The sequence below is a fragment of the Bos javanicus genome, chromosome X (genome assembly GCF_032452875.1).
Source record: "Bos javanicus breed banteng chromosome X, ARS-OSU_banteng_1.0, whole genome shotgun sequence".
Classification (NCBI taxonomy): Eukaryota; Metazoa; Chordata; class Mammalia; order Artiodactyla; family Bovidae; genus Bos; species Bos javanicus.
Window position 1 is genome coordinate 89324865 of NC_083897.1, and position 27993 is coordinate 89352857.

The 27993-nt window shown below is 48.3% G+C and overlaps 1 protein-coding gene across 5 annotated transcripts; it reads right to left on the bottom strand.

The window, feature by feature from the left end:
• Nucleotides 1-24: 24 nt before the first annotated feature.
• On the bottom strand, nucleotides 25-27975 carry OTUD5 (OTU deubiquitinase 5). 5 transcript variants are annotated; one of them, XM_061410036.1, is made up of 10 exons: nucleotides 26873-27974; nucleotides 26631-26704; nucleotides 17321-17411; nucleotides 8220-8284; nucleotides 7977-8133; nucleotides 7733-7881; nucleotides 3294-3497; nucleotides 1595-1796; nucleotides 1393-1506; nucleotides 25-1085 (listed from the first exon to the last, which is right to left on the bottom strand). In XM_061410036.1, the coding sequence occupies exons 1-10, from the start codon at nucleotides 27222-27224 to the stop codon at nucleotides 961-963; spliced, it is 1533 nt and encodes a 510-aa protein (XP_061266020.1). In that variant the 5' UTR covers nucleotides 27225-27974; the 3' UTR covers nucleotides 25-960. The 5 variants fall into 5 exon arrangements, with proteins under 5 accessions (XP_061266020.1, XP_061266018.1, XP_061266019.1 ...); XM_061410034.1 differs by having other exon boundaries at nucleotides 17321-17414; nucleotides 26873-27973; XM_061410035.1 differs by having other exon boundaries at nucleotides 25-1082; nucleotides 17321-17414; nucleotides 26873-27971.
• Between the last annotated feature and the right edge of the window lie 18 nt (nucleotides 27976-27993).

Here is a 27993-nt window from a genome sequence, read left to right on the forward strand (position 1 = left end):
CACACAGAACAGAGGCGCTCAGGGGAAACTGACATTTGGTTTTATTGTGCCAAGGACATTACAGATGGTGGATCTTGTTGACACCTGCAAGGCATGGGTGCCCCATCTGCCGAGGTTGCTCCCACCCCCCACACTCAAATCCTGGGCGACAGCCATGATTCTCAAAAGTACCCCCCACCCTGAGATTCCAAAAAGACTGGTGGTGGTGGTGGAAGCATAAGGAATGCAGCGAGGTCAGAGTCTCATTGTCCAAAGCCCACTTGACACCTGCCCCTTCCTGCCCTCCCACCCCACCCTGGCTTATACTCTAGATCCTGCCCATCTCCACAGAGCTGGAGGCCAGGTTCCTCAACCACATCTTTGTGCCCCGTGGCCTACCTGCCTCCAAACCAGAGAGATGTCACCTTCATAGAGCCAATCTGTTGTCTACATCACTGATTGATTTTATAAGATAAAAGTATATTTTAATAAAGAAAAACCTCAATATTGAAGGCTCAGACCTTTTAAGGGTACTGGAAAGGGGATTTTTTCCCACTTCTTCCTCCCACCTCCCTGGTATCATTTGTGAAGGTAGGGTGACAAGTTTCTGATCTTGGAAGGAATAGGGGGCAGGGAGACTTTGCTGTCTCTCCTCCGGGGCTGCCTGGCTGCCAGTTGGTTTGTCTCTGTGTGCCCCTCGCCTACCTTCAGCACCCTTGCCCAAGTCCCCTGTGGAATGCAGGGATGGTGCTGTGCAGGGGAAACAGGGCACATCAGCTGGCGAAGAGACAGATGATGATGGTGGTGGTGGCAGCGATGAGAGGGTGCGCAGGGGTGGGCCAGCCAGAGGGAAGTGGGGAGGAGCGAAAGAAGCGGAAAGAAGGAAGAAGGCAAGAGGGAAGAAAGCCAAAGAAGGTCGGGTGGCACCAGAGGGCAGGAGTGGTGGGGATTGGGAAATGGTCTCCAGTCTCTGGGTCTCCATCAACTCTTGTCTGGGGGTGGGTCTCTGTGCACTTTGTTTTTCTTCATACTGTCTAGGTATTCCTGTTGGGACACTGCCAGCACCGAGGCTAGGATCTCATCATCATCCCAGTCATTCAGACCTGCTGGGCAAGAGGAAGGGGAAAAGAATGACACAGCACTTTAAGCCTGCTTTCTCCTTGCCCTCTGCTGATTCTTGGCTCTGGAGAGATCCCGTTCAGACCCCTACCACTTTTTTCTCTAAGGAGAAGGCTCCTCTGAGCCTACAAAACCCCACTCATCCCCTCTGGGACAGACTCTTGGGCCTGAAAAACTCTCTTTTCCTGAGGAGATGTCCAGAGGCTCCAGAAGCCCCCTTTTCAGGACCAGCTGCTTCTTCCATCTCTCCCCAACTCCCAGCTGGCCCCTAGACCCTAGATAGAAGAGGCTTACCAAAGGCAGAGGGGGACATCTGCTGAATGAGGGCCCGGCACTCCAGAGCAGGGTAGAGGGACACGAGGGGGGAAGTAGCCCGGTCGGCCCCTGTCGAGAACTGGCTGCTTGTACCTGGGGCAGACAGACAGTCAAAGGCAGGGCTCAGGGCCTAGGCAGAACTTCCTGACCCCTGCATGCTCCCTATCAGCAAGTCACTGACCTGGTGCACAGGGTGAAGGAGGTTTGGCAAGAGCTAAGACAGTGCCTGGGGAAGGGGGCTTGATGCCCAGCTCAGCATGCAGCTCAGGGTGCTCAGGTGACGACGCTGAACTCCGCTGCCTTGGGGACCGGCTGGTCCACTCCTCAAGACCACTGGAGGCTGCTGCTGTGGCAGAGCTGCATGTGGCACTGGCTTTCCGGGGCTGTGGTGAGGAAGGTGGTGGTAAAGACCAATAGCAGTTGCAACTGTCCTCTGCCCCATTCCCAAAGGGCTCACTCCCTCCCAGAATCCTGGCTATGAAATACCTTCTACATAGGCTACCAATAATGGTCACATCATGGACCACAGGATCAAGGTAAGCACTTTAAAGCCCCTCTCAGACCTTTACAGCCAGTCTGACAGGAAACCTGTTACTCCACCTTCAAAATAGATCCAGACTCTATCCCCTTCTGACTGCCTCCCTAGCCAGTACTACCATCAATCATCAGAGCTACTATAGTCATCTTTTCCTTGGTGGTCTCCTGCTTCCACCTTTGCCCCTTCAACTCCATTTTACACTCAGCAGTCAGAAGGATCCTGTTAAATTCTAAATTCCCACTCTTTTCCTGCTCATAACCCTCTCATCATTTTCGCTTCACTCAGAAGAAAAGCCAAAGTCCTCACCACAGGCCACACTGGAAGGTCACAAGCCCCTTCCAATACGGCACACCCACCTTTCCGACTCCATCTACTACTACATTCTGTTCTGCCACACTGACCTCCAGGCTGCTTCCAAATCACACCAGCTGTGCACATACCTCAGGGTCTTTGCTCTAGCTGGTCCTCTGTCTTCCCTAGTATAGGCACGTAATTCCCTCACCTCTGCAAGTTTTCGCTCAAATCTCACCCGGTCTGAGGCCAACTCTGACCATGCTATTTAATACTGTGAACTCCCAGCCCTACTCAGTCCTACTCATCCCCTTTACCCTGCTCTACATCTTTCATCCATACCACCTCTCAACTGATTTATTCATTATGTTTATTTCATTCCACTCTGCATAAATGGAAGCACCACAAAGACAGACCTGGGACTGCCCAGCTCACCAATGTACTCCTATACACTAAGAACAGTGCCTGGCATAGACCTGAAATAAATACTTGTTCAACGAATGAGTCAGCTCTTGCCAACATCTATTAATCACTCTATAAACTGCTTGTGACTCCTCAAATACCTGGCTGCCCTGCCTCACTCCCTGCCCTAAAAATTCAACCTTTTTATGTGAAGACTGACCAGACCCCCCACCTCTACTGGTCTTCCAGTCAGAGTCAAGGGCTCCACTGATGCATGTGTCTCCCCATCAAAAGACAGGATCACTGAGGGTGGAATGTGCAGGACCTGATTTTACATCCTCAGCAGAGTCTGGCACACAAGAACATTCAGCAAAAGCTTGTCCCTCTGAAACTATTCGTGAATCTGGCATTTCACCACCAGTGGCTGCCCTCCCTCACTCCTTAAAAAAAAAAAGAGCTTGTTCTGCACAGGTGTTGAGAGTTCTAAGGCACAATGCCAAGACTAAGGCCAAGATGAGGTACAGAAAAGGCTAGGATCTTCCTTCTCTCCCACATGTCAGAATCGCTTAGTTTGTTTCTGCCTGTTTGGGGACAGAACATGGGAAGTAACATGTTCTTCGCCGGGCTAGTGACAGACCCCAGGACCCACCTGGCTGGGGCCACGGACTTGGCGAGCCTGTTTTTCTTGATCCCGCAGCCACTGCAAGTAGGATTCCCGGGCCACCTGCTCCTCAATGGCCTCATTTGTGGCCTCCCAATCTGTGGCCCGCTTCTTGTCTTCCAGCATCTGCTGTTCAATCCATGATTCCTCTGATGTTTTTATGGCATTCTTCATCAGGGACTGCTCTGCAAACTATAAGGAGTGGGAGAGGAACAGGGATGTGAGGTGACACTCTGAACTCTGGCCAAGAGCCAGAAGTGGCTTAGGGAGGTGGGCTCACAGGCTCAGAAGAGAGGCAGGAAGGCGGATACTCTTACTAAGCACCCCCTAGACAGGCTGCCTATTCATCAGGGACTAGGGGAAGGCAGGCTTGGGTTGGGGGACTTGTCATTTCGAATTCCTATATTCAGAAGTCCTGCTGCCACCCCCAAGATACCTCAACTGATGTACTAAGTCTGGGGCAGTCAGGTGCCCTCCAGCCAGGGTTAGAATTTAAAGACACCTCACCGATTGATGACTCAGTTGTTGAGGCCTTCTTCACCTATGCCCAGATGGGACAAGGAGAAAAGATCACCTAAGAAGTTGAGTCCTGTGTGCACAGGGTAGATTTGAGTATTGGGGCATTTAAGTAGACAAGAGGACAGTGTCAGCATGGTGTGGGGTACTATGAGTTGTGGAACACCGTATGAGAGTGTCAGGCTGTGAGACATAACAGATTTTTTAAAAAGGAATAATGAAAAGTATCAGTGCCTATCCCACGGAATAAAAGTAAATTTCGTTCAGTGAAAACTTATTTTAATGCACATATACACACCATACACCAACGTGTGTGTACACTAATGGTGTAAAGTATAATTTTTTACCCAGGGATAACAGTCCAAAAAGAATGCAAAATGCTGTTAGAATAAGCCAATTAAAAATGGGCAAAAAAGTCTAGACACACAACTTCATCAAAGAAGATAGAGAGTAAACAGGCACATGAAAAGACACTCAACATCATTTGTCATTAGGAATTGCAAATTAAAACATGGTGCCCCTCAGTTAAAGGTATCAGTAAGAACCATGGTGTCATTCAGATACAGAAGGTTACAGAAATATTTCTAGACATGTGCATACACACAGGTTAGTTTATACATATATTTTCTTGCTCTATCAGCTGAAAGGGCCTAAATCAAGGATACCCCAATAGCAAAGAGCATACTCAGCACCCAGATCTTGGTTTCTAATATAACATTCTCCAATAAAAGGAACTAAGGCTCCTTGGAGAAATGGCTGGTTCTAGAAATGGGATAAGAAATATACAAGATGAGCCTCTAGCACCTTGTAGTGCCAGAAAGTTAAATATTCAAAATAAAAATGAAAATGAAAAATAAAATAAAAATGAAAACAAACAAGCCAAAAAACACCTCCTCACAAACACACAAACACTACCACAATGATGGGGATATTTCAAAGAGATGCAGGAACCAACTAAAAGAACTCCCAATAGCCAAAACTGGAAAAACTTGGGCATCAAAATAAAAATAGTACTGGATTATAACCCAAAGTATTAAATAAATATCCATCATCCACAATGATATAAATGACTAACTAAATAATGGAGAATGAGATAAATCTCCCTTGCAGAAGAATTTCAAATAATTTATGTAGATACTCTGCCCTCAAAGAGATGGAGTATAACCTTCACCTTTTATTTGTATTTTTTCACTGCACTGCACTGCACCCAGGCCTTTGGCAGTGAAAGTGTGGAGTCCTAATGACTAGTCCACCAGGAAATTCCCTAATCCCTACTTCTTTTTTTAATATTTATCTATTTATTTGGCTGCACTGGGTTTTTTTTTAGTTGCACCATGTGGGATCTAGTTCCCTGACCAGGGATCAAACATGGGCCCCCTGCATTGGGAAGGTGGAGTCTTAGCCACTGGACCACTAGGGAAGTCCCCCTAATCCCTACTTAAGTTTGGAGTATAAATGATTTCCTTCCACACAGTATAACATGGAAAAGGGAGTCGGGGTAGGGAAAGAGTAATTTTACAGTGGAGAAAACTTGATAAAACTACTTCTGCCAGATGATCAAGGTCAACATCAACAGTTACAAATCATGTTCACGTTACATACTGTTGATATGATGTGATAAGAATGCCACATTACCACTGTGACCCCCGTCTCTAAAACCCATAACCTCAAGTCTAATGAGAAATACATTAGACAAATTCCAAGAGAAACATCCTACAATATACATGACTGCTGCTAAGTCACTTCAGTCGAGTCTGACTCTGTGCGACCCCATAGACGGCAGCCCACCAGGCTCCCCGTCCTTGGGATTCTCCAGGCAAGAACACTGGAGTGGGTTGCCATTTCCTTCTCCAATGCATGAAAATGAAAAGTGAAAGTGAAGTCGCTCAGTTGTGTCCAACTCTTAGCAACCCCATGGACTGCAGCCTACCAGGCTCCTCCGTCCATGGGATTTTCCAGGCAAGAGTACTGGAGTGGGGTGCCATTGCCTTCTCCAAATATACATGACTAGTACTCTTCAAAACTGCCAAGGTCACCAAAAACATGAAAATGTGAGAAGCCATCAAAGACAAAGGAGAATAAAAAGGTATGACGACTTTTAGTTAATAACAATGTATCAATACTGGTTCATATAACAAATATATTACAGTCATCTGACATGTGAATAATAGGGCAACTGTGCAAAAGGGAGGAAGGTATGTGGGAACTGTGCAAAAGGGAGGAAGGTATGTGGGAACTCTGCACTATCTTAATTTTTCTGTAAATCTAAAACTATTCTAAATAATTAAATCTATTAAAAAAAAACTTAGGGCACTCAAGTTTAACAAAAGGAAAAAGAAAAGACACAAGTGGTCAAACCACTAAAAGTCAGGAGTGACTCTTAAATGCACAGTGTTACCTAAAAGAAGCCATTGAAAAAACTATATACTGTATGATTCCAATTATATGACATTCTAGAAAAGGTCATAGAGTCTGTAAACAGATCGAAAACAAAGAAATTCGGAGAAACTGTCACAGCCAGGAGGAGCCAAAGGAGACATGACAACTAAATGTAATACAGTATCCTGGATGGGATCCTGGAACAGATAAGATCACTGGGGAAAAACTGAGGTAATCTGTTTTTGTTTTATCCCTTTCTGAAGGTATCATCTACTGTTGTTGTTTGGTCACATTTGTGTCCGACTCTTTTGCGACCCCATGGACTGTAAGCCCTCCAGGCTCTTCTGTGCATGGAATTTCCCAGGCAAGAATACTGGAATGGGTTGCCATTTACTTCTCCAGGGCATCTTCTGCACCCAGGGATCAAACCTGTGTATCCTGCATTGGCAGGTGGATTCTTTACCACTGAGCCACCTGGGAAGCCCAAAAACTGAGGTAATTTGAACAAAGTATGGTCTTTAGTTAATATATCAATATTGGTTCATTAATTGTGACAAACATATTATGATAATATGTTAATCACAGTGGAGTATATAGGATTTCTCTAATCACAATAATTACATAAATCTAAAACTGTTCTGAGATTGAAGGTTTATTTAAAAAAATGAAACCAAAAAACCTCTATGAGGACTTTCGGTGGTCCAGGGGTTAAGACTTCACCTTCTAATGCAGGGGGTATAGGTTTGATCCCTGGTTGGGGAGCTAAGATCTCACATGCCTATCAGCCAAAAAAACTGAAACATAAAACAGAAGAAATATTCTAACAAATTCAATAAAGATTTTAAAAATGGTCCACATCAAAAAACCTCTATGTTGGAGGGTGTGTTGGTGTTAGGGTGTGTTTCCTAAAATGAGGCAGGAGTACTTTTGTAGGAAGTGAAACCTCAACAGAAGATAGCAAAATCCCTAACAGACAAGTGTTTGAGACAGAGAATGAAAATCTGTCAGTGTGTGCTGAGAAAATCTACTGCCCTTTCCTGAGCACCTAATAGGTACCAGGCCCAGTGTTAGGCACTTTCTGTATCACCCAAGCTGCCAGTCAAATCACTTGTACAACCTGACTTAGATACCAAGGCCAGCAAGTGGTGGGGCCAGGCCTACATTCCAAGTCTCTGTGACCACAGCTGTCTGTCTGTGCTGGGGTTTGGAGGAGGATCCATGCGGGTACCAAGATACATAGACTGAGCCATGGTTCACGGTTCCCAAGTTTGACTCCATATCTCAAAATGCCAACTCTCAACAGGCACAAAAGATAGGTGAACCAGCTCAGACAGGCAAACTGAGACCACAAAGTGAGCCCTGAGGGATCACCTTGGATAACTTCCTAATTTCAGAAGTGAGACCTTAGAGGCGACTCAGAGAGGTTAACAGGACACTTTTGTGGGCAAGGGGCAAAATAGAGGCCCCAGCATGAGATTTCTGGTCTGCTGGTCTATCTCCAGTATCCATTCTAGGCACAGGGACATGCTTACCCCCGGTTTGAATGATGGCAGGCCCAGTCCCACGCCAATGGTGGCCTTGTTAGGATTCACTACTGAGTTGTAGTGGATATTCCTATGGTAGCTGACACGAATGGGTTCATCCTCATTTTGATGGATCCCATGGAATGTATTAATGGGTTCTGCAGAGAAAGAGGAGACAGGATTCACAGTGGGCTGGGTGGAACAGGCTCAGACCACAAGTGATCAACTGCTCACCTACCCACCACAGAAGTACCTGTGCTGTACTGGTACACCTCCACAGGCCGGTTGTACATCTCTGCCATGGCCTGCATCTCAATGTGGTTGCCATGGCAGTTGTTTTTCCGCTTCCGGTTGATGTAGGTGGTAAAGTCCTCTGTGACATAGTTGGAGAAGTAGTCAGCATTCTTCATCTGCAGAAAAGATCAGAGGATCAATGTCTATGTGGAGAAGAGATCCTCCATTCTGCCCTCGCCCCAAGGTCTCTGCAAGGTCTCACCAGATAGTCCATGCAGTGCTTTCGAACAACCTCATGCATGTCCTGGTCTCCATATACCTGGTCAGCTGTGGGGACAGAAGGAGAGGCTGGAGTCAGAGCTGCCACCAAAGAAGAGTTCTGAATCAGAACATCCTTGCGGGTGAAGGGCTGGGGGCCAGGGAAACTCCCTTACCTACCCCTACCCTAAGGAACGGAGAGTTCTTGGCTTTGTACGCTGGAATATGGTCATGAAAAAAGAGGCAGGCAAGGACCGTCTTTAAGAACAAGAGTACAGGTGAGAGGGACAGAACCACAGGCATCTTGTGTAGATAAGCGGCCTTAAGCACCATCGATTCCACATACACCACTCTTCGCTCTTCACATGAGGACACTGAGGCTCGGGAAGTTTGTGATTTGACCAAGGTCACCCAGAAGTCAGTCCATGACAGATTCAACTACAGAATTCAGTTTCCTGACTCTCAGGAGTCATTATGGCCTTTATGAGGTGAAAAAAGAGGGAAAGGGAAGGGAAAATAACTGGGATCTAAGCCCAGTTCTGTTTAGTTCAGTTCAGTCGCTCAGTCGTGTCCAACTCTTTGCGACCCCATGAATCACAGCATGCCAGGCCTCCCTGTCCATCACCAACTCCCAGAGTTCACTCAAACTTATGTCCATCGAGTGGGTGATGCCATCCAGGTATCTCATCCTCTGTCGTCCCCTTCTCCTCCTGGCCCCAATCCCTCCCAGCATCAGAGTCTTTTCCGATGAGTCAACTCTTCTCATGAGGTGGCCAAAGTACTGGAGTTTCAGCTTTAGCATCAGTCCTTCCAAAGAACACCCAGGACTGAACTCCTTTAGAATGGACTGGTTGGATCTCCTTGCAGTCCAAGGGACTCTCAAGAGTCTTCTCCAACACCACAGTCCAAAAACATCAATTTCTTCGGCACTCAGCTTTCTTCACAGTCCAACTCTCACATCCATACATGACCACTGGAAAAACCATAGCCTTGACTAGACGGACCTTTGTTGGCAAAGTAATGTCTCTGCTTTTGAATATGCTATCTAGGTTGGTCATAACTTTCCTTCCAAGGAGTAAGCGTCTTTTAATTTCATGGCTGAAGTCACCATCTGCAGTGATTTTGGAGCGCCAAAAAACAAAGTTTGACACTGTTTCCACTGTTTCCCCATCTATTTCCCATGAAGTGATGGGACCAGATGCCATGATCTTCGTTTTCTGAATATTGAGCTTTAAGCCAACTTTTTCACTCTCCTCTTTCACTTTCCTCAAGAGGCTTTTTAGTTCCTCTTCACTTTCTGCTATAAGGGTGGTGTCATCTGCATATCTGAGGTTATTGATATTTCTCCTGGCGATCTTGATTCCAGCTTGTGCTTCTTCCAGCCCAGTGTTTCTCATGATGTACTCTGCATATAAGTTAAATAAGCAGATTGACAACATACAGCCTTGATGTACTCCTTTTCCTATTTGGAACCAGTCTGTTGTTCCATGTCCAGTTCGAACTGTTGCTTCCTGACCTGCATACACAGGTTTCTCAAGAGGCAGGTCAGGTGGTCTGGTATTCCCATCTCTTTCAGAATTTTCCAGTTTATTGTGATCCACACAGTCAAAGGCTTTGGCATAGTCAATAAAGCAGAAATAGATGTTTTTCTGGAACTCTCTTGCTTTTTCCATGATCCAGAGGATGTTGGCAATTTGATCTCTGGTTCCTCTGCCTTTTCTAAAACCAGCTTGAACATCGGGAAGTTCACAGTTCACGTGTTGCTGAAGCCTGGCTTGGAGAATTTTGAGCATTACTTTACTAGCATGTGAGATGAGTGCAATTGTGCGGTAGTTTGAGTATTCTTTGGCATTGCCTTTCTTTGGGATTGGAATGAAAACTGACCTTTTCCAGTCCTGTGGCCACTGCTGAGTTTTCCAAATTTGCTGGCATATTGAGTGCAGCACTTTCACAGCATCATCTTTCAGGATTTGAAATAGCTAAACTGGAATTCCATCACCTCCACTAGCTTTGTTCGTAGTAATGCTTTCTAAGGCCCACTTGACTTCACATTCCAGGATGTCTGGCTCTAGGTCAGTGATCATACCATCGTGATTATCTTGGTCATGAAGATCATTTTTGTACAGTTCTTCTGTGTATTCTTGCCACCTCTTCTTAATACATACCATTTCTGTCCTTTATTGAGCCCATCTTTGCATGAAATGTTCCCTTGGTATCTCTAATTTTCTTGAAGAGATCTCTAGTCTTTCCCATTCTATTGTTTTCCTCTATTTCTTTGCACTGATCACTGAGGAAGGCTTTCTTATCTCTCCTTGCTATTCTTTGGAACTCTGCATTCACATGTTTATATCTTTCCTTTTCTCCTTTGCTTTTGGCCTCTCTTCTTTTCACAGCTATTTATAAGGCCTCCTCAGACAGCCATTTTGCTTTTTTGCATTTCTTTTCCATGGGGATGGTCTTGATCCCTGTCTCCTGTACAATGTCACGAACCTCCGTCCATAGTACATTAGGCACTCCATCTATCAGATCTAGTCCCTTACATCTATTTCTCACTTCCACTGTATAATCTTAAGGGATTTGATTTAGGTCATACCTGAATGGTCTAGTGGTTTTCCCTACTTTCTTCAATTTAAGTCTGAATTTGGCAATAAGGTATTCATGATATGAGCCACAGACAGCTCCGGGTCTTGTTTTTGCTAACTGTATAGAGCTTCTCCATCTTTGGCTGCAAAGAATATAATCAATCTGATTTTGGTGTTGACCATCTGGTGATGTCCATGTGCAGAGTCTTCTCTTTTGTTGTTGGAATAGGGTGTTTGCTATGACCAGTGTGTTGTCTTGGTACTAGTAAACAAAATGACCCAAATGTTCTGAGCTTCATATGCCTCAAGTGTAAAATGGGATCAAGCTGGGTAACTTCCTGGCAATCCTGTTGTGGAATTAATGAGATAACAGGTGTGAAGGGACTAGCCCTAGTCTTGGGACAGAGCAGTCACTCAGAGACCCTGTCCTGTAGTGGGGCCTGAATGTGGGGTACTATGAAGGTGACAGAAGTGAGTAAAATTCTGACCCTATCCGCAAGAAGTATGTGGTCTATAAGAGAGATAAGACACATATGCACCTAACTTAATTTAGGTCCAGGCATCACAGGGCTTTGGTCACAATAAGAACTAGGCTCCCTCTGCCTCAGCTGAGGATGTTCACACATGCTGTTTCCTCCTTTCAGGATGTTCTTTCCATCCTGTTTGGCTGCCTACTTGTCAAACACCCATGCACTCTTAAAACAGTTTCCCACTCCTCTAAGGCACCCCATCACCAGATTTATCAAAGATGCATACAGACTTCGCCTGATCACATTGGGCTCCCACTGAGGGCAAAGGGAAGTTCATATACAAGTCCACCCCCAGGTTCAGAGCCTGGTGCGGTACAAGAAATGCAAGTTTGCTGAGCGGATTGGGGAGGATAGGGGAGTCAGGGAGCCTTCTCCGTGAGAAATTAAAATGGGCTTGAAGATGAGGCATGCTTGATGTCCACTGGCTAAGACGAAGAGGGACTGTCACTTTGTCTCCTCAGAACACCGTTGCTCTGATGGGATCTCCCTGTGACACGGGCAGGGGCAGGTCCCGCAGCAAACACCGCAGAGTTCTTCCATGACACAGTCTACCTCTGCAAAGAGTCGCCAAAAGAGCGCCTTTGCTGCCCTCCCCCCTCCCCCCTCCATGAAGGGTTCTGTGAGATAAAGAGAAAAAGGCAGCTCTGAAATAGAAAATAGGGCCCATGCCTGTCTCATGTCCTCCTGGAAGTGCAGAGACCAGAGGGTGATGGGGAGTGGGGGTTGTGAGGTGGGAAGGGGTAGCCCCTTTACCGATGTAAACAAGGATGTGGGTTCTGCGGCCACACTCTCCCTCATCCCCCTCCCCCTCTGCAGCACTTCCAGCAAGTCACATGCCCTGTGCACAGGCTGGGGGCCCCCTGCCACTGCCTTTCTTAGAAGCCAGGACCACAAACCCACTGTGGCTGCCGGAGCTGCTTGAGGAGCTATTTCCGTAGAATAAACCTGGGGTACTGAAGAGAGGCAGTGCTGTTGGCAGCTGCAGTAAACAGGAACTGAGATGGGAGTGAAGGGGTTAAATAGGGGTTGGTCTGCCAGGCTCAGGAAGGTGGCTGAGATGTTCTCAGGCAAGCATCAACAGGCATTTCCAGTCCTGGGAGGTGGATCTATCCAGATGTAAGATGTAAGAAGTCAGGGGAAAGGGGAGACTATGGGACCAGAAAGGGAGTTGGGAGAGAACCTTCCCAAGAAGTTCCCATTTCCCTGCTATTGACTCCCTGCTTGACAAAAAGGCTCTCTGCCTCCTGTGTGGCACTGGACAAGGCCTTAACCTCTCTGGACTGCAATGTCCTCATCTATAAAGTGGGGAAAATAACTCCTTTTCCTCTCATGGAACACTGTCAATACTAGAGGGGATGGTCTGCCAAATACCTAAGGCATACTAGATATTCAAGAGATGGGGTTCCGTTTGTCGTAAGGAGAACGATGACTTCTTCAGATAGCCAGTCACCCACAAGTCAGCTAGAATTTCACCAGAACCACTTAAGACCTTCCTCATTTCTGTTGCACTTCATCAGCCAGAGGAAAGTCCCAAACTCAAAGTGTAGGTTCTCTCTCCTCATGCAGGCGTAACTGGTTCTCTACCTTTGCTGAATCCAAAGGTCCACTAGCCTACCTTGTGCCTGTAGTTCAAATCTTTAGCAACCAAATTAACATCAAATCAGTAACACAGGCCTCACAAAATAGGGTCCTTACGTGTGGGCAAGGGATGACCTTCTCAATTTACCTATAAAATACCACCTTCTCTCTTCAATTCTAAGATGCACCAATAGGTGGTACAGAACATGTATAATCACAGCTTTTGGGAGAGGGAAACCCATCTCACTGGTTGTAAGACATACCCTAGTTTAGGGATCATCAATGTGGAAGAAAATGTGCATCTCTGAACCAAAGAAAGAGAGCAACAATACCTTGCCAATGAAAGAGAGTAGAAGGACCTTCTCGATGACACAAAAACACCCAGTGCAGGACTAAGAACACAGGAAATTCTCACTGTGGAGATGCTTGTCTGAATTTGCCAGCCCCACCTCTGTCCTCCAGAAAGCCCTCCTCCCTCCCTAGAGATTGGCACATGGAACTAGGGACTGAGCTGGACTTCCCTATGGGGCTCAAGGTGGAGGAAAAGAGCCCAGTGGTCCTGCAGAGGTAGGGGAATTCAGAGCACTTGTTTTGATAGAAACTGAAACTCCTCCTCTTGCTGACACTGCACTTGTGGGCAATCTGCACCTGCTCTCCCCTCCCAGAGTCCAGTTGGAAGGGGGTCCCCCACTCCCTCACCTCTGTCCCCAGCTCAAAGAGGGCTCAGAAATCTTCAGTACATTACTACAATTGGTTCCGCTAAGGCCTTTTCACATCCCAGGTCATTCCATTCTTACCCTAAAAAACCCTACTTTACACAGGAGGGATACTAAGGTACAGAAATGTGGTACAGCTGGCCCAAGGCCACACATTGGGGAGGTTGAAGGAGAGGCCAGGCTTTCAAGGAATAACTGGTAACTTTGAGCACTGATGCCACAGGAGACATTACCACCACCAATCTGGCTGTCAACTTAGCCACCTGACTCCCTAGGTCAGGCTTGTCTGCCTCAGTTTCCCCACCAACACAAGCAGGAATCAGCTGGAACCTAGGAAAGGCCTGCAAGTGGTCAGAGATTATAGATATATTAGGACCTGTACCCCTCACTAAGGCCACAGAGGTCAGCATGAACATTCCCTCCCCACACCCTATGTATGTCCTTTCTCTGAGTGTACAGAGACACCAGCACAGAAATGCACATGTGCATGCACACAGTCAGTAAAAGATGTTCCTTAAAGCCAAATACCCACACAACAATCACAACTACAGAGAACTGTCACATTCAAAAAGTAGATGCCCTTGCCACCCTCAGTTGGGGAGCCAGCAAAACTCAGCCCTCTCAATAGCCTGGTCTCTCAGATGCCTGCTCCTCTACTCAAGAATTCCCACCGCAAAGATGGAAAAACTGAAGGAGGCAGGGCAGAGAGGTCAACAGAAGCCGGTGTACATGGTGGTCAATGGCTTCTTCTCCTTCTGGCCTGCTTCAGCCTCAAACACAAATGTCTGATACTGGCTGTGTGACCTAGATAATAAGGCCCTGACCTTCTCTTGAGGCCTGTTTCCCATTTATAAAACGACAAATTGATCTAAGATCCATTCCTCCAATGCTGACAGTCCATGTTCCAAGACCAAAAGGCCTTGAGCAGTGGACCTTGTTAATGTTTCTGGGCCCCATCACCGAAATATGCACAGCCCCAGCTGCATCCCCACAACTCATGCAGACACCCACACACAAGGCCACCACTCTGCCCACAGAGGCCAAGGCCAGGGCCAGAGGTTTTTGCTGAGTCAAAGCTGTACGCAGAGAGGGAGTGAAGAGAGATGCAGACTCACGTTTCCAGGAGAAGGTTATCTGAGCACAGCAGGGGCAGGGTGGACCACAGGATCCCTCTGGGACCCAAGCTCCCACTTTCACTCCACCCCAGCCTATGCTGATGCCCACGAGTCTCCAATAGGTGGTAGGCGAAAGAACTGTCCACAGGCATGAGATACTGGTTCACACTGGGGACACCCAGATCTCAGAGGCAAAACAGAGGGCAAAACCCACCTGCCTCAGGACTTCTAAGAGTAGAGGGCCACAGGCTCCTTGCTGTAAGAAGCAAGGCCCTAGAGATCACGGAATACAGCCACAGTCACCCAGCCAGTTGACTCCTAAGAAGGTAGGGCTTTCCTAGGGTCATAGAAAGAATGTGTCCTTTGGACACATCTGGGTTCTCATGCCAGTTCTGCCACTACTTACCCTGGGCATGTCACTTCCCCTTCCTGGCCTCAATGGGAGGCTCTTCTCACCTGGTCTCATGGGATAAGGACCCCAATTTTGCAGGTGAACCTGAAGTACCACGTGGAATGCCGAGCAATCAGTCAGGGTCAAGGAACAAGAGTGGTCTCTCTGTCTCTCCTCGTTTCAACTCCAACCCTCAGTTATGTGGTCCTTCTACTATTCAATGTGTGACAGGAAATTAGAAATTGTCACCCTTCTCACCAGAGCCTAGAACAACTACCACCTGTCCCTGTCCCAGAGAGGCTGGAAGCAGAGGGGTAGCACAAAGCGTGAGGATAAAGTCCCCTTTGGGGTTACATGTCCTGTGCAGTCTGCCCCAGGGAAACCTCCACATGAGGCCTAGAGACCCAGGGGTCATGTACTTCTCAGGGAGAGGCCATGGGGCTTCTGAGGTTTTACAAAGAAAAGCCAAGTGCAGCCCAGTCAGAGGAAATGTGTAGCCATAGTGCTGATAGGGAAAGGCCTTCAACCTGTCATGGTCAGCTCTTCCTGTAAGCTTAGGCCCCTTACTGGAAGGTCTCAATGAGGGGGAAGGGTCAGAAGGTGTTTGGGAAGAACAGCCAGATGAACACACACTTAAATTTTGTTTCTTACATGGGTTACTGCCAAGCCTGGTCTTAACTAGGCCCAAGGCCCACCTCAAATAACATCCAAGACACAGATGCCCAGCTGCATTCTCTGACCCTCACTCCACCAGCAGCCTTGCTTACCCCACATTCAGACGAAGGTCTCGGCACAGGCCTAACACCTAACAGGTCCCCATCTATTCTTTCTTTGCATTCCTTTGGTCCAAGATGCCCCCAAACCTATCTCTTTCTCTAGGAAACATCCCTGGGAGAACATGGACTTGAGCCACAGGGATAAGGGAGTTGGCATTTTCCCAGCCCATCAAAGTCCACTGCCTGAACCATTTCTGCTTGGTAGAATAGGGAGACAACAACTCACCCCACCTAACTTTCTATCACCCACTCAAACATTTGTGATTCTGAGGCACCACTAAGAACTGCAGAATCAACACCATTTCAAATATGGGAAAACGGAAGTTATGAGTCAGGGGGAGAACTGGAATAAAGGGCTTCTGACTCTCAGGTCAAGGCTCTTATCAGAGGGGATGTTTCCTTGGGAGACATCAGAGCTCCAAAGGGAGTGAATCACACTCCCAGCTTCCCTTGGACACTAGCATAGAACTTCACAATTGCTTGTTGAATCACCGGAGCCAGAGGAGCTTCAAAGATCTAGCTCAGATTGGACAGCAGATGGTATTAAAGAATTATTAATTTTGTTATGTATGTAATGGTATTTTTGTTATGTTAAAAAAGAGTCCTTATTTGTCAGAGAAACATACAGAAATATTTACAAATGAGATGATCCATGTTGGGATTCTGTTTTAAAAATATTCTTGTTTCAGGGGAGTGAAAGAGTGGGTGGGGTAGTGATGAAACAAAGTTGGCAATATGTTAACAATTATTTTGAAGATGAGTGATGGGTACATAAAGGGTTCCCTATTCTACTTTTGTGTAAGTTTAAAAAAAAGTTCTGTGACCCCAAGGTGACAGCTGTGTGATGCAGTTAAGAGCACAGGCCTCACACTAACCTAACCCAGGCTCTGCCTCCTGACTGCACTATGTACTCTCTGACCCTAGGTAAGTCACTCTATTTCTGAGCTGCTTTCCTCATCTGACAACTGGAAGCAATGGTCCTTCACTTATCTAGCTTGGAGGAGAATTAAAAGTTTTCCTCCAGCACCTGACAGAGCAGTTTGTCCCTGCTGCTGCTGTTAAGTCGCTTCAGTCGTGTCCGACTCTGTGCGACCCCATAGACAGCAGCCCACCAGGCTCCTCTGTCCCTGGGATTCTCCAGGCAAGAATACTGGAGTGGGTTGCCATTTCCTTGTCCAATCTGTCCCTAAGTAATGTTATTTTCTCCATCTCTATTACTACCGTTACTATTACTTTCACACCACCACACTGCCTCATGACCAAAGGCTAGAGACCAACTACTAACTTAGGCTGAGGCCAGGAGTCCCTAAAAGACCAGCTAACTCTGCGCCCAACCCTGTCACACAAGTCACTCCTGACAACTGCAGCATAGTTCAGGGGCAGCCCTAGGCCCTTGAAGGCTAAGGCAAAGACTCACCCACAGCCCGGAAGAGACAGGCACCATCCTCCTTCATCTGCTTGATGATGAAGCCCTTCTTGTCTCGCAAGGCCTTTTCAAACCAGTGCTCCTGCTGGAGGGAAGAGGTAGGGATCATCAACAGGAAAGACCCATACCCTCACCCCCAAGGCCCTGTCCTTGAGCTCTTAAGGGACCCAGATGATTGGCTGAGAGGACAACAGACAAGGTCCAGTTCTCCGCCCTGCTAGACCACTCCATGCATGTGGAGCAGGAGACCCTTCTAGCGAATCAGTCTCTGTGTAAGCAGAAGGCTTGCTCCCAGAGGGGCCTCAGGTGCCCTGAGAGCAGAAGCCTCATCTATATTCTAACCGCTGCTAACCATCTTGGGAATCCCATGTTGGGCCTATCCCCTAGGCAGCCAGAGGCCCAGAACCAGCAAGTGCCTAGGGGGAGAACCTGACTTGACCTAGAGGAGATTCACCTGGGGACCCTCTAGTCACTTAGGGTAGGGGAGATATTGAGGAGGGAGTAGACTGGCAAGAGCCTAGATCCAGAGCCCCACATACAGCCAGAGAATTCCAAGATATACTGTATAAAGCAAAATACATGCAAAGTACAATCTCACTTGTGACATTTAACATATATATATATATATATATGTATACAAACACACATGCACACAAAGTTGGGAACACTTAACGCAACAAAATATTATCCCTAAGTGTTGGTATTACAGGTGATTCTACTTTACCATCTCATTTATAAGAGGTATACAATATGTTATCCAAAATTCGAAAAGCTTTAAAAACCAAGTCTTTATCTAACTCACTTAGCATCACAATTTGACCTGAGCTGATAAGAACCCATCTATTCCACTTAAAAGCGAATATTCAAACATTTCCTTGCAGAAACATCCAAGTGTTTGACTTTGAGGTGCTGCTATAGACCTCATGGAAAGTGTTACATAATACACAGTTTATATCCAAGTGACTTTCTTAAAATTCTGAAATATTTCTAAATTCCAAAGTACAGCTGGCCCTAAAGGTATGGGTTAAGTGAACCTGTACAAATGTGTATTTGCAAACGTTTTAATGCATAGGTGGAACATATAGAATGTTTAGGGCAGTGAAACTATGCTACATACTGTAATGGTGGTTACATGTCATTATACAATTATCCAAACCCATAGAAAATGTACAACACTAAGAGCAAACTCTAAGGCAAACTATGGACTTCGGGTGATTATGACGTGTCCATGTAGGTCCAATGACTGTAACAAATGTACCACTTAGTGGGGGACACTGATACTGGAGGAAGTTCTGCATGTGTGGGGTCAGGAGGTATATGGGAACTCCCTGTACCTTCTGCTCAGTTTTGCTATGAACCTATAATTGCTCAAAAAAAATAAAGTCTATTAAAAAAAAGTCCACGTGTCACTTAAAACATTTTCCATCTCAACACTAAACAAACCAGAAGCAGCAGACCTTTCTTAGCCTCCTCACGCCATCTGCTGGTCACCAGAAGAAGTCAGCCTGAGCCCGCATCAGGCCCAGGGGCCAGAAATCTCAAGGCTGCTCCTTGGGCACACCACCCAGCCCAGGGATTTACAGGATTTGGGCTACTTATCAGACAGAGGGGATCACCTCTCCGCAGGCCATTTTTAACTATCTCAGATGAGAGCAATTCCTGGCAAAGTAGGAAGAATAAGGTCTAGAGGATAAAACCTCTGGGTCCAAGCTCAGCTCTGTCACTCATTTGCTGCATGAGTTTAGGTAATCTACCTGAACTCTCCAAACCTCAGTTTCCTATCAAATGGGGGATATCTGAGCTGCCTGACAGAGCTGTCAAGAGGCTTAGAGAAGTTTCAGGAACTGAAAAAGCTTTCTAAACAACATACCATGCACTGGTGAGGTGGTCACCAGAAAGAGAAGGGACAAGACCAGCACACACACAGGTGACGTACAACTGAGAGGCCCTCAGAAAGTCCTAGGTGAGTGGCTAGACAGGAAATGAAGCACAGGGGACAAGAGAATACCGTACAGCGCCACCATCAGGGCCCACACCCCAGGAAGGTGTGGCTGGCTTTCCAGAGATGACAAAGGCACCTGGAAGCTCTTAATGGGCTTCCACAGGCAGCACAAACTCTTGTTTATGTGTAACATGCCAGCAATCCAGGTGTCCCTCCTTCCCCAGAGGCTGTCACACTGGACTAGCCTGCTCCAGCCAGTTCCCCTATCCCTGCCCTGCAGGTCAGCCATCTTCCAGTACCATGGCACCTGCAGAGAAGCTGCAACTATGACTACAATCCCAGACTGGACAGGAGACGTTCTAAAGCAGCAGCACACATAACAACCTCTTGATTTCAGGTATGGGGGGGGGGAGATCGACAGGGGAAAAGGGGGTCAAAGAGCATGAGAGGTGCTCCTACCTATTCATCCAACAAAGGTTTACCAGGCAGCTACTAAGTCAGACCCTGGGCTGGCAATGAGGACAGAAAAATAAATCAGATTTGGTCTCAACTGTGATAAATTCATAAACTGCTAGGGGGTGGGGAAACAGGCAATGTCCACACACAGGTGTGAGCAGGGCTTTAAAAGAGGTGAACACAGGGTCGCTGTGAAACAGAGCAAGGGACCTGTGTCAGTCATTAAAGCTGGCATCTGAGAGGAGGTGCCACCTGAGTAAAGAAGTAAAATACCAAGACCTCCAGAAATGCTTAGTAATCACTTCTGTCATTCCAGGGATGCCAGAGACCCAACAATGAGTCCAGTAGAGCTAAAGTCCTGGAGAGGACTAGGCAAGTAAGCAGGGCAGAGCCAGGAAAAAAAGACGAATTTCTATTAGCCAAATGCCTACCATGCCAGGCGCCAGATGCAAAAGGTAATCTCATTTAACTGTCCTTACCACAGCTCAGGTGGCAGGAAGCATTATCTTCATTTTATAAAGGCAGAAAGGAACTGGGATTCGGGCATCAGCAAAGCCTAGTGCAGAGGCAACAAGAGAAGGAAGCTTCATGAATCACAGCATGGAAACACACCTGGCAACCCATCTGTGAAAATCTTGATTTGTCCTTAAAAGTGGAGAAGGCCTGCGTGTTCCCCTTGCACAAGCAAGGCTTTGGTCCTGGGGCAGCCAGACTGGCATCTGGGCCTGGATACGGAGGCCAGACAACTAGTCATCCACTGCCTTTGGCACCAGCAGCCTTTGGAGCAGGCTCTGGCTGAAACCCCTTCTCTCCCACTGTGGGGAGAAAACAGGGAGGTCATGGTCCTGGGCTTCCAAGAGAGCTTAGAGTCCCAAGAGCTCAGAACAGTCTTTTCCTTTCTCCAGCTAGATAGGAGCCTCCAAAGAAGGTGCCAACTTGGATGCTGTTTAGGAAAACGGCCCAGGAAGGAAGGGTTGGTGGGAGTAAGAGGTGGGAGCAGGCCCAGCCATAAGCCACATCAATGCCCTGGCCTAAGAAAGTCAAGTCCAGACCCTGGGATTTCACTGGTGGTCCAGTGGTTAAAACTCCACAGGGAGCATGGGTTCAATCTCTTGTCAGGGAACTAAGCTCCTTCATGAGGCATGGCATGGCCAAAATAATAATAAATTGAAATTAAAAAGTCCAGACCCTGAATCTTGCAAGCCCACTGCTGAACCTGAGGGCGACTCCCTCCACATCTCTGAGCCTCCAAAACGGGGCTGGGTAAAGCTCTCTGACACAATGGCATCTGAGGTACAAAACTGCAACCTGCTACTTCAAAGGTTCAAGAGAAGTTGAAGCAGCCGGGGAGACCCAACTGACTTAGGTTCCAATCCAACAATTATTAGTCAGTGATTAACTGCTCTGAGCCATAGTTTTCCAATCTGTAAAATGAGCTAATAACCCTCCCAATAACAGGGATACTGGGCAGACTCAAATATTACAAGATTGTTCAGTATGAGAGCACTTAATGAGTTCCCTTCCTCTCCCTGAAGGGAAACAAGAACATCCCTGAATAATGACCACCCAAAAATATCAGGCCCTAATCCCTGGAACCTGTAAATATTACAAGGAAAAAGGGTCTTTGCAAATGTGGTTAAGGATCTTGCGATGGGAGATTATCTTGGAGTAGGGTAGGACCTAAATGCAATGCAATTTCAAGTGTCCTTAGGACAGCAAAGGAGGATCTGACAGACAGGAGAGACCACCCATACACAGAAAAGCCAGGCAGAGGTCAGAGTGATGCAGTCAAAAACTAAGGAATGGTAGCAGCCACCAGAATCTGGAAGAGGACTGCATTCTCCCCTAGAGACTCTGGAAGAAGTTTGGCCCTGCCAATGCCTTGATTTTGACCCAGTGGAACCGATTTTGAAATTCTGGCCTCCAGAACAAAGAAAGAATATATTTCTGCTATTTTAAACTGCCAAGTTTGTGGTGATTTGTCACAGCAGCCACAGGACACAAATGTAACACCCTTGTAGCACTCCCTAGTGTGAACTGTGAGGCAACATGGCATGGCTCCCACCCCACAGGATCCACCTCAGCTGAATCCCACGCCCAGGGAAAGGGTTAGAATTAAAGCTGAAAGGGCCTGGAAACCCCCCTCCCAGCCTGGGAAGCTGCTGACCCTGTCTATTGATGAATGAGTTGCCAATGAAACAAGGAGGCGGCAGGGGGAGATGGCAGCAGCAGTGGTAGCTCATGGACAGACCGATGTGTAGGAAGAGCCCACAGCCAAGAGGTTTTTAGTATTCTGGACTACACAGCTCTGTCCCAGCAAGTCTGGTGCCAAGACCACCCCTCTCTTCCCCAAAACACCCAGAACACTGGCTCTGCTCCACCGGCTAAACATATGCAACCCATCCAGTGAGAAATACAGATGACACACTGCTCTTTAAGGACTAACAGAAGCTCTCCAGGGCAGAGCAATCAGAAAAGAGCAAGGCCCCAAACCTACTACTAGGCCACTGAAGGAGGGAGGGAATAATTAAAAAACAAAGATGCAGGGGACTTTCCTGGTGGTCCAGTGGCTAAGACTGCCTCCCAATATAGGGGGCCCACGTTCAATCCCTGGCAAGGGAACCAGATCCCACATAACACAAGTAAGACCGGGTGCAGTCAAAAAATAAAAATAAATATTTTTTTAAAAAATGAAGATGCTATTATTCTCTGACAAAAATAAATGAAGTCCTGATGCATGCTACATGGATAAACCTTGAAAACATTATGGTAAGTGAAAGAAATGAAGTCACAAAGGACTGCATGTGTATGATTCCATTTATATGCAATGTACAGAAAAAAACAATCAATCAAGACAGAAGTAAATGAGTGGTTGCCAGAGGCTGAGAAGGGATGAAGGGATAGGGGATGATGATGATGCAGGGTTTCTTCCTGAGATGAAGAAAATGTTCTAAAAGGGACTGATTGTGATGACAGATGCAAAACTCTGTGAATACACTAAAAGTCACTGACTTGTACACTTTAAACTGGTGAATTGTGTGATGTGTGAATGATGTCTCAATAAAGCTGTTACACACACACACACACACACACAAAGGCCTACAGCACTGGCTGGGCAGAGGGAAGCTGGTAACTGCTTAAAACTTCATAGCATACCCCCAAAAGCCAAGGAGCCCCACTCAAAACTTTCACAATGGATGAGGGAAGTAGGGAGCAGGGAATTAAAGAGATTACAACGAGTACAACCTCTTTCCTCATCACTACCCATTTTTAAGGATGGAGAAACTGAGACCCAGAAAAAGTAACTGCAGAAGATACAGGACTCAAACCCAGACCCCCAGGCCAAGTCCAACCACTTGCTGCTATACCACTCTGCCTCCTGATCAGAGGAATCAGCAGGTTCATAGGTGCCAAATGAAGTTGTTGCAAAGGCTCCTAGGAAGAACCCAGATGATCCTGGGGAAACTGCAGAAGAAAAATCAGCCAAGGTCCAAGGTGGGCCAGGTCAGATAACCAGTCAATAACCCTGGGCATGGATGTACTTTTGGCAGCTAAGCAGGAGTCCTGGGATTTGAAGTCAGACCCGTCAGGTCCAAAGCCTAAACTTTTTCTACACACAATCCTACCTCCACACCATCCAACAGGCCTCTTAACAAACCCCAAGCTAGCTGGCCACAAAAGTCACTGTGAGGCCAACCCTGAGCCTCACACTTACCAGACTGTTTGTCCTGACCACAAAGCTTGGATGGCTGAGAGGGAACAGAGGAGCAGGGGAGGAATCCAGTTCTTCCTTGAAAGACACCTACCATACCCTGTCACCTCCAGGCCCAAAGGGCTTTGGTGTGAGCTCCCTGAAATCCCAAAGTTAAACAATGCCCCACCAGCTTTTACCTGACCAATGAGAAAACTGTGGCCCAGGGAGCATAGGCAGAACAATTCTGGTTCATCCAGAAAAGCCCCAGCAGAGCCAAAATGGGAAACCTGGCAGCTTGGCTACAGTGCCAGGTCCACCTTCTTCCACCATCTCAGCACACAGGCCCCCTTCTCAAAATGCTCTGTGGGGTCCTCAAGCTCAGGACCCTCTCAAGTCATTCTTTTCACAGGGGAGACTCTGGCAAGGCAGCCATACCTAGGAAAGGAAATCCCTGACACCACCTAGCACTGGGACCTCTGGGGTGTCAAAAGGGCTCCTAAAGGCAGTAGATACAGTAACAGCACCAGGTCAGACAGGAAATCTTGGTAGTCACAGGGATCAGAGTCACCATGTTGACTCCTCCTCAACAACTCTCCCCTTTCCCAAGGGTTTAAATGGCTCTCTAGGTCACAAATGGCCCCAGTGATGGTTCAGGACCAAGCCTAGGGCAGCAGGAAGAATCTCTATTTTCATCCCCTAGTTGAATTAGGTAAGGCAAGAAGCATCTTCTTTGCCCTTTTGTCCCAAGAAGTGAAGAGAACATGAAACCTCTCCTCTGTCACTGGGAAGGGAAGGTATCATGCAACCACACGGCTTTACTTCCATGTTCTTATGGGAACAATAGAAGGGAAGAACTCCTAGCCTAAGAGATGGCAAAGGGGATGTAAGGTGGTGTCTTTCTAGTCACCATGGTGGCACATGACTTTCTCTGTCCCTGAAATTCCTTATTTCTGTGGAAAATAAGGAAAAGGCAAGGCACACTTTATCACGACCAGAGAGAGAAGAAACAACTCCTGGTCCAGACCCTGGCAGATGATTCATCCTGCCAGAAGTAGTAATGGATGAAAAGGGAACAAGGATGGGGGCTCAAGACAAGGCCTTGGCCCTGTGAAGCATAGAAAGATTTACCTGAGCCAAGGGGGGGTGTGGGTGGAGAATCCCCTGAAGTGGGGATGTCCCAAACCCCTTCCCTCACTCTGGAAGAAAAAGGCTTGTTGAAAGCTATTCAGGAAACTCAGAATACTTCTCCGATCCAGAAAATTAGAGGCACAGCTGAATCCTCCTAGTTCTTGAGGATAGTTCTTTCTCAGTCCTCATGTCCCCAGTAGTACCTGACAACCTTCTCATAGAAAGTAAGGGGGACTTCCTAGCCTGAGCTAGCTCAGACAGGGAATTCTTATGATTGTGAAAAGCATCCAGGTCCTCTGTTCAATGAGGGGTGGCCTTAGGCTACACTGCGGTGACATCATATCCTTCTCCCAGATGAGAAAGGATTGTCTGGTTGGGGGGTTGGGGAGGGAGGGAGAGCCTCATACCCGAGGTGAGCTCAAGCCCCTCCCTAATGGAAAGAATCTTTTGTCCCAGAGGGGAAGCTCAGGCCCCTGGGAGGAGATTCAGACTCCTTACCTCAGAATCCCATCTTACCCATGTCCCCAAGGGGAATGAGAGCCAGAATTCAGTTCAAAGTGGAAGGTGGGCTTAGGCAGGAAATTTTATGACCCCAAAAGGCCTCTTAAGACTAGGGTACACATATGCTGTTTTAAGTGAGGTGACAGTTCTTTCAGGGTAGGTTCAGTTATCAGGTCCTAAGGTGGGGGAGGTGTCTCATGAACCCGAGGCAAAGTCAAACTCATGATGGGAGATGCAGAACCCTATTCCAGAGGGACTCTACCCATGCCCCAAGGGAAAGGTCTCAGGGCTCAATTCTGGTCTGGGGAGACCTCCTGTTCTGAAGGAGTGCCTTAAGTTCCTTGAGGGGGAAGCGTGGACCTCATCTCTAGAGACATACTGGTCAGTGAGGTATGTATGCATCTCTTATCCTTGAGAGAAAGCTCAAGAATCCTTGGCACAGTGGGTCTCAGATGCCCAAAGAGAATACTCAGACCAGTCCCTGAGTAGAAAAGTCCCCTAGAGACCTCTGGGGGGGGGGGGTGGACATCAATTTCCTGAAGAGGGCTTCAGACCTAAAAGCCCCAGTCTATAAGCAGGGGGAATCCTAGGCTCCAGTATACAAAGCAGTGAGTCTCATTTTCTGGAAGAAAGGTTCAGGCCTGGGGGAGGGGTGTCCAGCCCTTAAAAAAAGCTTAAGCTCCTAGAGAAAGATTCAGACTCTTGTCTCCAAGGAGGTCTCAGATCCCTTAGAGAAAGCACAGACCCCTGTCACTTAGAAAGGGATAAATCTCATGTACCCTAGTAGAGTTTCTGATCCCAGGGTGTTGGTTTTGATCCTAGTACCCAAGTGGAAAGAGATCATGGGGGGGGGGGAGGGGGAGGGAGAGGGAGGGAGGGAGGGAGGGGGAGAGGGAGAGGGAGGGAGAGAGAGAGAGAGAGAGAGTGAGTGAGTGTGAGTGTGTGTGTGTGTGTGTGTGTGTCAGGTCCTTGACTTCTAGAAAAGAGAGTCTCAGACTCCACTGCTGCATGGTCCTGTGCTGTATCCCCCTGAGGAGGAGAAAGGGTTGTCCTATATAGTGTCTCAGACCCCTGAAAAGGATTTAGGTATCCTGGGGACACTCGTATCTCTGAGGTCACCACCTTATTTGTATTCCCGGAGGAGGAATCTTAAGAATCTCATTCCAGGGGAAAAGAAATCTCAAGTCACCAAACACAAACCAAGATCCTTTGGAGAGTCAGGAGACTCCCCTCTCAGGAAGCATTCCATTCTGCCTGTCTCTCCTGGGGAGTGCCTACCTACTGGCCCTACACGATGAGGCCCCAGGGCCCACAATCAACTACAGGTCCTAGAAGAGACCACAGACTCCATCTTTAAATCCTCCATCTTATCTGGGGCCTCTAATCCCAAATCCCTGGGGTTGGGGGGGGCGGGGTGGGAGAGTGTATCGCAACCCCATCACCAGGGAAAAGAGTGCCAGACTCAAGAGAAAAGACATAGGCCCCTTGGAGCAGGCTCAAACAGCCTTCCTTGGGTCCCTAGCCAGTCTAGGGATCCCATCCACCACACTCACTCACCTCCCCCATCCCAATGCCCATACCTGCTCGACGGTGGCGGGGTCCATGGCCTCTATGCGCGCTGCAGCCGCTTCATATTCATCCTCACTGTTGTAACCTGCGCCGACCTCCTCACGCTCAGGACTGCCCCCGCCAACCGCACCAACCCCGGGGGCCTGACGCCGCCGCTTGCTGTGACCCGGCCCTGAGCAGCAGCCGCCCACACCCACGGCACCGCCCACGCCCACCACCACACCCGCCGCGCCCACGCCCGTCGCTGCTGTACCCAACGCATCACCAGGACCGCCGCCGGGACCTCCGGGGCCCCCGCAAGGAGGTGGAGAGGCCTGCTGTGGCCGAGGACCCGCCACGGCGCCGGGCGGCACGGCCAGCGCCCAGCGGTGAAGCGCACCCGGTGGCCCTGGGAGAGGGCCTTGAGGCGGTGGCGAAGCCCGAGGACGGGCCCCCACGACGCCCGAGTCACGGTCGCGGTCGCCGCCGCCCACACCCGTGCCGCCGCCGCCCACGCCTACACCCCCGCCGCGGCGAGGCGCCGGGGGCAGCGGTCCGGGCGGCGGCGGCTCGTTGGCGGGGTCGCCGTCGGGAGGCGGCGGCTTCTTTTTGGGGAGAATAGTCATGGCGGCACCGCCGAGTAGCCCCCAGCAAACCCGCCGCGGGGGACGCTGGGAGAGGACCCGGATTTTGGGGGGGGGGGGGGGGCTACAGTGGTGCGCGAAGGACGACGGGATCGCCGGGACCCGGATAAAGAGAGAGCGGCACCGGTTCTCGAACCGTCGGAAGAACGCGGGTCACGCAGCAGGAGAACTCGGATATGAAGTCCAAGATTAAGGCACCTCGGCGAGCTTGTCGTAGCCTCTCCAAGTCCAACAACTTTATTGCTACGCTCGTTCCGGCCTACGGCTTCAAAGGAAACAGAACCAAAACAAGCACCTCTTCGCCCCGCCCCCTCGCAGGTTCTTGAACTACCGGGTGGGGCCTGGAACGTTGCGCAGGCGCGCCGGGGCACAGCCCCGCCTCTTGTTCGGAAGTACGTGGGCAAAATCTTCGCTGCCGCCACAACAATTGCGAGCACCAACCAATCGAAGCGGTTGCGTGGGTGTTCGATGATGACCACGGGCCAATCAGAAGCAGACGTCGCCCTCCCCTGCCCTCCGTCTCAGATTTCAGCCAAAGTCGGCACCCTTGTTCCTTGCCTTTCCCTTCGCTGGTTCCGTCCGGCTCTTCTTCCCCCGAGGCTCTGACTCGCAGGCAGGGGCACTGCGACAGAATAGCGTGGCTTGCCCCACGCACAAGTTTAAAGTCGCCTCCCTTCCAGGCTTTTAAATTGGCCGAAGTCAGCCGGACTGACTGCAAAAATATCAACACTCCCAGGGCTTAGCTAGCCCC